This window comes from Bos grunniens, chromosome 9 (assembly GCF_055505025.1).
Source record: "Bos grunniens cultivar Pamir isolate PY7600 chromosome 9, Bosgru_T2T1.0, whole genome shotgun sequence".
Classification (NCBI taxonomy): domain Eukaryota; kingdom Metazoa; phylum Chordata; class Mammalia; order Artiodactyla; family Bovidae; genus Bos; species Bos grunniens.
Window position 1 is genome coordinate 42,232,051 of NC_141173.1, and position 11,108 is coordinate 42,243,158.

The window sequence follows — 11,108 nt, forward strand, 5'->3', positions numbered from 1 at the left end:
AAAACAAACCATGGGAGTCAAATGGCAGAACGGTAGAATGGACAGCCACTTAGCAACAAGGCAGACTGACCACTCAGGGGGCCCTCTTGCTGTAGCTGGTTCAAAAACAAGTGGTTTCCAAGGTTGTAGGTACAAGAAGACGTGTCAACAATGGTTGAGAAAGTACTTATTGCACATTGGTTCATGCTTGCTAATTTGGTATCTTATTTTTGGTCATCTGCAATATAAGAACAAGTACAGTCTTCCTCACAGAGGCATTTTGATGAGTATTTGGGAATAAAAGATGCATTTTGAAACAACTGGGGTCATTTGGATATGGACTGTACATTAAATAACACTACTGAGTAATGTTAACTTTCTGAGCTTTGATGATAGCATTGCAGTTGTGTGGGAGGCTGTCCCTATTCATATGAGATGCACACTTAAATTTTTGTGGATGAAGTCTTATAAGGACTACAACTTCCCTTAAAATAGTTCACAAAAAACATACATACACACAAACATATTCACAAGCATGCACACACATAAACAGTAATAAAAATTGAGAAGCTGCTTGACTGACACACTAATTCTATGAAAGTCTAAGGAACTGGTATCACCAGGTACTGAAATATCTGAAATATCTGCCTGAAAAAAATGTGTCTGAAATAAGGAGAATTGGTTGAAAGTCTGGGTAACTCCTTCCCTCCCAGCTGCAGGCAATCAGGCTACTGAACCCAGGAACAGACGGGAGGTCTGTTCTCCAGAGAGGGTAAAACAGTGTCTCTGGCTAACCAGGCACTGTTGAGGGTCAGGGTACTTAATGTAAACATAGATATTAACTGGATGTTTATGCGGTGAATGCTAGGCATTTGTACCTTCTTCCTCTCGGCTCCTGGGAGTTGGTCTATGGTCAGGCCACTCAACATGACTGTTCTCTACGTCCCCTGCCAGAATAGCATCTATTTTACCTGCACTCTACTTACATGACAGACCTTCCGACTTGCTCCCTCCAAGCTGGTAACCTTTCTACTCTTTAGATCAGAATATCTCCACCTGATAGTTAATCAAACTGGCAGTGAGGGGCAGCCCCTCTGCTGGTTTCCCTGGTAACTAACAAGCCTGGGCTTTCCCAGATGGCTCTGGTGGTAAAGAACCTGCCTGCCAGTGCAGGAGAGATAAGAGATGTGGGTTTGATCCCTTGATTGGGAGGATCCCTTGGAGGAGGGCATGGCAATCCACTTCAGTATTCTTGCCTGGAGAATCCCATGGACAGAGGAGACTGGTGGGTTACAGTCCGTGGGGTCACAAACAGTCAGAGACGACTGAAGCAACTTAGCGTGCATGCAATGAGCCAGGGAAACTGCCCCCTATAACTGATGTCTTTGTTGTTGACTCTGGGCTCTTTCTTTGGTATTAAAGCTGGGAAAGTACAGCCCAATAGTTAGCACTCAGGCTTTATCCTCCAGGAAAAACTTTATAGAGAACTGACTAGCTCACAAGGAAAGCCCTAAACAGATATGCTGTTGAGGGTTTTATAAACAACACAGCCCAGTCAAACTCCGCTAAATGTAGGTTTGGGTAGGTATCAGCTAGGGATTGACCAACCCGTTCCACATGCTTCTACTCTCAAATAAGAACAGCCAAATAAGCAGCATGAGCTATCAGAGGAGAATCTCTGATAAGAAAAAAGAGAGACAAAGACAAACATAAAACTGCAACAGAGACATAGAGGACGGACCATGTAAAGACACAGGGAGAAGACGGCCGTCCATAAGCCAAGGAGAAAAGCTGCAAGAAAGCACCAGCGTTGCCACCTTGATCTTGGACTTCTCATCTCCAAACCCGTGAGAAAATAAATTCCAGTTGTTGAAGACACATATATACACACAAAAGCAACAGAAGTTTTAAAAGAACACTTAAAAAACCAAAACTACCATTAATATACTAAGAAAAGATGCTACTTTTCTTGAGAGTCCCCTGGACTGCAAGGACTGCAGTCAATCCTAAAGGAATCAACCCTGAATATTCATTGGTAGGACTGATGTTGAAGCTCCAATACTTTGACCACCTGATGCAAAGAGCTGACTAACTGGAAAAGACCCTGATACTGGGGAAGACTGAAGGCAGGAGGAGAAGGGGATGAGGATGAGATGGTTGGATGGCATCACCAACTCAACAGACATGAGTTTGAGCAAACTCCCAGAAATAGTGAAGGACAGGGAAGCCTGGGGTGCTGCAGTCCATGGGGTCGCAAACAATCAGACATGACTGAGCGACTGAACAACAGTAAGATGCTATGACCGTGAAATAAGAACAGAATACCATTACTAAGAAAAAGATAATTTAGAGGAGGAAAAGCTTTTGGAAATTAAAAATACCATCCTAGAAATGAAAAGGACCCAACAAAAGGATTAGAAGACAAAGTCTCATTCAAAAAATGATGGGAAAAAGAAAAGAGAAAAATAAAAAAACTGAAGTGCAAGTCCAGGGGATCCTACACATGAATAATAAATTCCAGAAAGGGCAAACAGAACAGACAGGAGGGAAAAACACATCAAAATAACTCAAGAACATTTCCCAGAGCTGAAGGCCACTAGATTTTACATCAGAAGGGCTCAGTAACAGGACATTTCAGAACACTGGGAACAAAAAGAAAAATCCTACAAACTTCCAAAGAGAAAAAGCAGCAACCAAGGTCTCAAATAATTTATCTCCCATATGTCCTCTCTCAAGAAGTTATGGGAGGGAGTACTCCGGTAAAATAAGAGTAAATCAGGACAGAAGAGGACTTGGGATACAGGAAATAGGAAAGCCAGTACTGGAAACAGGAGTGAGCTGTGTGCAAGATGCCAGGACAAGTATTAGAGGAAGGGATTGTGGAAAGTTCTCCAAGGAGATGAATCAAAAAATATCTCATGTGCCTGCATATATGAAGGAAGTTTAGGCCTGAAGAATTTAGAACTGAAACAATAATAATATAATACTATTAAAACAAGGCAACTATTAACACCAGGGAAAACAAAAAGTGGTACAGATAAGGACAAGTAATCATCACCAATCATTAGTTCAAGGCTCAGCTATAAACAGAATTTATACAATCACAGTCAGAAAAAAGGGTTCTAACCAAAATTTTGCTGTATCTATATAGTGAGCTGCAGCGGAGACAGAAACGGTGAATGTGCTGTGAGGAGACACTGGAGGCAGACAAGAGTTAAATCTTCCTCTTTCCTACTGGGAAGTCATTAGATAATTCCTCAAGCTTACAAGTCAGAGAGCAGCAAGACACTGCGTTATTTAAAAATCTAGATGTAAATACCAAAAAAAAAAAAGAAAAAATGAGCCAATAGAGTTTAAAATGAAAGCCACTGGGGAGTGGAGAATGAAAAATAAGGGGACAGGAGACTGCTGGAGGGTGTTTTATTTTTTGACTCTATGTACATGCATCTATAATTTATTTGTGTACATAACTATTGAGAATATAATACACGTGCATAACTTTAAAAATATTGTGAAACATTCTGTTTGTCAGTTATCATATATTTCTAAAATTCTTCATTATCAAACTATAAGTGTATGCATTCTCAGATGCTTCAGTCGTGTCTGATTCTTTGTGACCCTAAGGACTGTAGCCTGCCGGCTCCTCTGTCCATGGGATTCTCCAGGCAAGAATACTGGAGTGGGTTGCCATGCCCTCCCTCCAGGGATCTTCCCGAACCAGCAATCAAACCTGCATTTTCTGAACTGCAGGCAGACTCTTTATCCACTGAGCCACCTGGGAAGCCCTATCAAACTATCAGTGGATAATAAAAGCGTTTCATTAGGTACTAACGATTATATTTGGAAAGACATAAAAGAATATTTCATATTAAATTATTAATACATTTAGGTCTATGTGATCATTCTCTTAGAATATACATGCTGATTCCAAGTACTGTGGCGAATTCTATTTCACAACACCCATGGTAATATAAAGTACTCACAAACTCCAGTGGACTGAGACGTGTGCCAGAGATGGGCCTGGAATCAGAGAACTCAAAACTGGATGCATGGACGCTAGCACAGGGGATGGAACAGAAACACAAGTTTGTGAATAATCATTTCTTTTATTTCTAGTATATACTAGTTAACTCTAACCCCACAACAAGTAAAAGCATTCAACGCATAAGCCTTGAGGAAGACAGAATTTTTTAAAATCATAGTACTTTAAACATTTTATTAATAACTCTTCTCTTGCTTTTAGGATGATTAAAAATAGTGAATAATTCAAAAATGGAATGTATATAGTGATTTTTTTAAAGCTTTGTTCACATGACTTTATAAAGTTGGTATAACAACCATTATTAACCATTTCCAACCACAGCCAACTTCTTGGACCCAAGGTCTGGAATTATCTTTAGAAATCTTGGACAGATATAATTAGCAGAAGTCAAACTTAGGAAAGCAACTATCCGAACCTAGAATTAAGGGAAAATGTCATCTGGTGAATATACACATTCGAGTGTATAGACAAGAGAAGAGCTAAATACCTGAAGGAGGATGGAGGTCTGTTTTCTGGTGTTCTTGAAGATGCAGGCCCAAATAGTTTTCTTTGGTCTTCCCATGGTGTAAATGGTCTTTGGGTCCTAACAGCTCGTAAGGCATTTCGCGCTTCACTCACGATTTCTGCACTGGTCTTCTGCTTGGACAGTGAAGGTAGGTAAAATGGATCCAGCTTTTCTAACTTTTTATCATTTGGAGACAGCATCTTTCCTTTTAAAGTACAATGTTCTTCAGGAAGACACCACACCCTGCATATACCGGACACAAAATACCAACTATTTTCATCCAGTCATTTAGAAAGGATACACGCTTACACCATCCGTGTACATTAAACTTGAAAAAAAAATCACAACTTTTAATTAAAAATCGACCAGGCAGTTACACTTTGAAGATCAGGATGGGAGAAGAGCTTTCAAAAAAACAAACAAAAAAAATAGGCTGCTGTGCACATTCATGCCTTAGAAATACATGCAATTGAGGGAATGACAAGCAGGGAGGAGACACAGCATGAAAGTTTAACCTGGAGGGAAAGAAGATAAGTTGTGAAAGAAGACACCCTAGGAAGGGAAAACCATCTCAAGGTCTCCAATCATTTAAGAGATGGGAGATCCACAGGCAAGGTTCTGTTAACTGAAGTATGTGGTCCTGCTTAACTGATGTTTCCCTTTCTTTCCCACTGCCCTCCACACAAAATGCTAGCGTAAGATTAAAGTTAGTCAGATGGGGTCTCTTTCCAAACTATACTAGCTTTTATAACTGTAGAAAGGTTCAGCCTTACTTTTGCCTATGATATATCTGAATGAGTTGATTCAAACTGCCTTCAGTTTGAGTTAATGTCCTACATGAAAAAATAACAAAATATCAAATGATCTTTTCCCAAGACACCGCCCTCAGTTAAAGAGGTACAGTCACGCACAAGGGCCATGAGGATACACATCCCTCTTTTTAAATTTTTTAAAAATTGGGGTATAATTGCTTTACAATGTTGTATTAGTTTCTGCCATACAACAGTGTGAATCAGCTATAAGTATACATGCATCTCCTCCTTCTCTCGCCTCCCTCCCACCCCACCATCCCATCCCTTGAGGTTACACATTCTTCTTAATGTTTGTGTGCCCCACAGAGGCCTGGCTAACTTGGCAACACAACTTTGACAGCTTTACACTTTAAAACAGTTGAGATTTTAAAAACTTAATTCTAATTAGTACATGGTATTAAGTATTCATTCATTTAAAATAAAAGAAAAACCAATCTTCTGAAAATGTTTTATCTCTAGGGGGACTGAAGTCTTTAAAATTATTCATATATTTCTGTTGCCCAATTTTAGAATAACTTCTGCAAAAAAAGAAAGTTTTGTGAAATATATCCAAGGAAACTGAAAACAATCCATTTCTGTAAGTAGAATCAACAGGTGACTCCTTAGACAGCCAAAGAGGATTTACTATATTATGATTCTGTACATTAAGGTGTTACTTAACAACAGGCAACAAGAACATTTGTTTAGTTCTATCCACTCTGAGAGTTTTTGAAGAAAAGAATATAATAATTACAAACAATATGCCATTCTTTTCACAGGGAAAGGCCAGAGGGTAAAGTAAAAACAGTAAAAAAAAAAAAAAAATTACTAGATAAGCAATACTATTCTGGAAATGTTTGATATAGGCATTTGAATGTAAGCAAGGTCTCCAGGATTATGTACATTAGAACAACAAAAACTAGTAGGCCTGGTACATTTCTAAAATGATATGATAGACTCTTTACTAAAAAATATTCAGTGCTAATATATATATATAAAATTTCAGTGGAAACGATGTACATAATGGGTTTAAAAACCTTTTTGTCTGTAAATTTTTACCATCAATTCTAACCCGACTTTCTCCCTTTTCCTCTCCTCTGCAACTCTCACTTCAGCAGTTACACTGTGAGAAACCCTTTCAATAATGTAGTATCTGCACAGTTAATCTATTTTATCAATATTAATATAGTAATAACCAAATCAAACATGGAAATGTTCGATAATGCAAGTGAACTGAGTTAGAAGTGGGTTTGAGGGGGTATTTTCTTTATAATTATTAAATTGCAAATTCTTATTAGAGATGGTTTTTGCCAATTTAAAAAACGATCAGTACATCTATTACAGTAAAGCATGCCTGAGCCATAACACAGTAGGATTACAGAAATTTTAACTTTACAAAAATTCTCCTGAAAACTGGAACAAATCCATTTAGCTGTTTCCTCCATTTGGATCTCTGGGAATACAGACAGGAATAAACACTGTCTTTACTCTCAGGCAAGGACCACTAAGTCTAGTTCAACATGTACTTTAATACCAAGCAGTGTGCTAAGTACTCTCAAGTACATCATCTCACTTAATTCTGTGAGATGGATAAAGTCTTAAGCAATTGCACACATGCACACATGTTCCCAGAGCTGAAGATATTCAAACTATTACCCACTAGATGGGGTGGTGGAAGGTGGGACACTCAGAGGCCTCATGGCTGCAGCTATTTACACACTAACACAGAAACATGCATGTGTCTTCACAAGCAGAATAGACTTCTTGGTGTGAACCAGCTGAGTATCAACCCTGCTTATGCCCACATGCTTTTAATACAAGGTAGAAACTGATGGGGGCAAAAAAAAAAAAAAAGTAAATAAAGATAAACTACCATGTGATTAGGAAAGAGAAAGAGATTTCTGATTGGGAGGTGACAGGTAGACTTCCTGGAGGAGATGATGTTTGAGCTGGGTTCTGGAAAATGGTCTGAATTTGAGCAAATGACAATGGCTGACACTGAGGCTGGAGTAGAGAAGGAGTTTCTAGCCAAGTCAACGAGTGAGCCAAGGCAGAGTATCAAGGATGCACCAGGTGTGTGCTGGATAAGAAGGAACCCTGGAAGTGAAGACTGGAGTTGTAGCAGGGAGAGACCTGAATGGCAGGTCAAGAAAGTAAATAAAAGCTGATAAGCAAATTAAAAGATGTTGTGGCATGAAATGATGGCAGGGATGGGCAGGATGGAAAAAACTAGAAGGACAAAATCAGGCAGTTTTTATATAACCCAGCTATCTCCTAGAGGTCCTCAAGAAAGCTTTCCTGGACAAGCCTCTCCCACCTTCCGAGCCTCAGTCAGCGGTCCCTCCCGCATACTCCACGAGGTCCCCTGTGGTCTCCTCCCTCACCGGGCTAGAGCTGCCTGCACACCTGGTGTTGCCCCACCAGGCTCGGAGCCTGTTCTTCATGAGAAGCGCAGCTTAAAGTTGGCATTTGTGTAATCACTGGACTCCAAATACAGACCCTAGCTAGAAAACATCCAGATGAAGGTTGCATGGCTTCTGAACTGGAGGCATTTGTTATAGTGGATTAAGAAAACATATGGGGCTTTATTTCAAGTGGCATCTGATTCTTGATGCTATATGGCCATAGGAGATCAAACTTAATCCCTTTTTGCTTTCTTGCTTTCACTTTGAGTTGCTCAGCATGGAGTAAGACTTGATAAACATCATGATTAGTGGATGGGGGTATTAAAAGCCTGAAGTATATAGGAGTAAAGGTGAAACAGAGGTAAGAAGAGAGATGAGAACAAGTAAGTGGCACCAAGAACATGAGAACCATGAGAAGCAGGATCTGGCATCTGAGAGGGCAGGAAGGGGACAGAAATGACACTGGGTATGCAAACCTTGGGAGGGCAAGGTGACCTTTTAAAAGAAAATAGGAGATGTGGACTACAAAGGGAAAGCAGCAGCTGAGTTCTGTCCTGCATCACTGTCTTGAGTTTATGATGTCCACAGAAATTCTAGGGGATGAACACCACCAGCAGAAGGAAATTTGAAACTGGAGACCTTTTCAAACAAAATATTTATTGGTTAGGGGAAAGGTTGTAAGTCATCATTTATCAGTTTATACCTAATTATAAACATCTGTCTTTACCTCTGCTGTTAACAGTCATCTGAAACAGAGCCTTCTTGCTAAATGCAACACTGCACTATCAGGGTGTTAGCAACAGGAGAAAGACTTGTCATGTCCATATTCTTTTTTTTCCTGCAAATCAAATACTCAAGAACTTTACCATGCTTTTGAATGACTTTTGTGACAATATGAGCATCCAAACAAGCAGTGATTAAATGCTTAGATGCTGGAGTTAAAGTTCAAATACTCTTAACAATTTGCAGCTGTGTAACCTTGGGCAAGGTTTCTAACATCTGTAAGCCTCAGTTTCCTCATCTATAAAAAGCATGCTGTATAAAGTAATTGCCTCATAGGGCTGTTTTGAAAATTAAATGATGTAATTAACATAAAGTGGGTTAGCATGGTGACTGGCCCTTAAAAAATGTTAACTACTGTCCCAAAGCTATGTGATAAAAGGATACAACAATTAATTTTCTCATGAATGAAAAGTCGCATTTCAAAAAAGAAACTGCAAAAGAAAGGAAATGCCATTTGTTTATTTTTTTTAAATATATTTTAAAGTTTTAAAATTTAAACCACGGTATTCTGCTTTGTGAGAAAAGAATCTTAAGAATTTTATTGCCTATAAGCTGTGTCAAAACAATCAGAATTTTATAAATCTACAAAATAAGATATAAATAAGGTGTGGTAGTTGCTTTTCTACCACGTGAAATAACTATAAATAAGGATGAGACAGAAGGTCTGCTGTGATGCTAGTAGGAATGGATGATAAAAGACATTATGATAAAAGATAAAATATGATATATTTTAACGTATATTGATATACATACGCTTATTTATTTAAGACCCTATCTGTTGCCTAGAGGAGCCCAGGTACAATTTGTGTGACTTTGGCTGGGTCACTGTTTGCCTAAACAAAGTCCCTTTGTCTATCACTCTCTCATTCAACAGATACTATTGAGTTTCAACTAAGCACTACGCGCTTGGCTAAACCTCAGCGTATAGAAATAAAGACATCTGCGACCCGACCCCGAGAGCAAGCACAGTTCACTCTCATCACCTCTCTCCCCGATCCAGGGACAGAAAGGCGACGACAGAAGAAGGGGTCCCCGGGGAACCTGCAGGGGAAGCCTCACCTCCCGCACGGCCAGTGGCACCCCGACTCCTGGCAATGCCCCCTCCTCCACAGGTCCAGGCCAGAGCAGAGCGCCGCAGCATCTTCACCCTGCCCGCCCGTCGGTCTGCCAGCCTGCTCCTCCCGGCCGGCCGGCCTGAGTCTCCATGGTAACCGTACACAAACTACTTACTCGGGCGGCTGGGCCGCCTCCCTGCAGAGCCAGGTAGCTGCTGGACAGGCGGAGTGGACCAGAGACTGAGTTGGGAGTGGGCGCAGGGAAGGGGGCTTCCGGCCAGACTCAAAGTACCTTGTGGTTAGCGCTGGAGACAAGTTTAACAACTGCGGAGATTCCGCTCATCCTCCAGCTTTTCCTCAGGCAGCAGCCTCAGCCGCGAAGGAGAGCAGGCGGGGCTCAGCAGGGTGGGGCTGGATGAGGACGGACTGACAGGTCCCCCGGCGCCGCTCGGCCACTGGGCCTGAGCAGACCGCCAGCGCATGCGCAGAAACGCTGAGGCGTGGGCGCAGCGGGCGGAGGAGTGGGAGGAGCGTGGGCGAGAGCCGGAGGCAGGGACGGAGCGTGTCAGGTGCGGCCAGAAAGGGCGAGGGGGACCGCGTGGAAGAGCCGGGGTGAGAAGGCATCTGCTTTTAAGTTAGCAATTTACGGAACCACGTTCGTTGAGCCCGTGTGAGATCAGCGCCTCTATTAAGTTACAGTACACAGAAAGGGCAGCTTAGTGTTTAGGGGTAAGATTCAGGATTTACTGGTTCAAGTTGAGGTTCAATGTAATCTTGAACTAGATGCTTAACCCTCCCAGTCTCTCCTCATCTGTAAAACGGAGGGAATAATAGTACCTAGCTAGGTCTTGTGATAGTTGTGAAGACTGAGAAAAGAGATTTCAAGTGCTGTGCATGTGGCAGTCAACGAATGTTAAACCTGCGATTATTAAGACCTTGCATGGGTGAAGCACTTCAGAGTTTACAAAGTGTTTCACTGTGTATTATCTTTTTGAGCGTCCCTGACACTCTGATGAAGCCACCCCGGCATCCCTATTCACAGGAGAGGAAATACAGGCCCGAGGTCTAGTGAGTGATAGCGGTAGATTCAAGTCTAGGCCTCCGGTCGGCAGTTTTTGTGCTTACTGTTGACTGGTGAAAAGAACCCCATTTATGTTTCTGGGCTAAATTCTGTTTTCTCCTGTTAGACCATTCAGCAACACTTTACAGTGTTAAATACAAGTGAGACCATAATCACTCTTCATTCAGGATTGCACCACGTTTTTTGAATATGGCGATTTTTCAGCTAAAGTGTTGTTGTCAACACTGGGAAAATGCCACATCCTTTGGTGCTAAGTATCTTGTAAAGAATAATTAAATTGAAAATATTTGGGGGCACATACTATGTGTAAAGCATAGTGTTAGATGGGGGAAATGATATTAACCTAAACTAAAGGAAGCTAAGTGGTATTCAAAGTACTCAACAGGATTTCACGTATAATAAAACAATAAATACTTATTAGTTGATTGGGTAATTTTAGGGCCTAACACAAAGTATTTGCCTTCTTC

General features: G+C 41.0%; 1 protein-coding gene across 10 annotated transcripts in view; it reads right to left on the reverse strand.

The window, feature by feature from the left end:
* The window catches only part of ARMC2 (armadillo repeat containing 2), a 120,006-nt gene extending 109,841 nt beyond the window's left edge, over positions 1-10,165 (reverse strand). For 3 of the 10 annotated variants that reach the window (XR_015132922.1, XM_086317389.1, XM_086317394.1), the window contains exons 1-3: positions 9,853-10,165; positions 4,509-4,769; positions 3,963-4,035 (exon numbers count right to left, since the gene is read on the reverse strand). Coding sequence is in view for 5 of the 10 variants with exons in the window: in XM_086317389.1 (XP_086173515.1) it covers positions 3,963-4,035; positions 4,509-4,726 (291 nt within the window). In the remaining 5 variants the exon portion in view is untranslated. Of the gene's footprint in view, positions 1-3,962; positions 4,036-4,508; positions 4,797-9,564 lie in introns of all 10 variants that reach the window. The other 7 variants (XR_015132923.1, XM_086317390.1, XM_086317393.1 and 4 more) reach the window with 5 other exon arrangements.
* Positions 10,166-11,108: the final 943 nt, after the last annotated feature.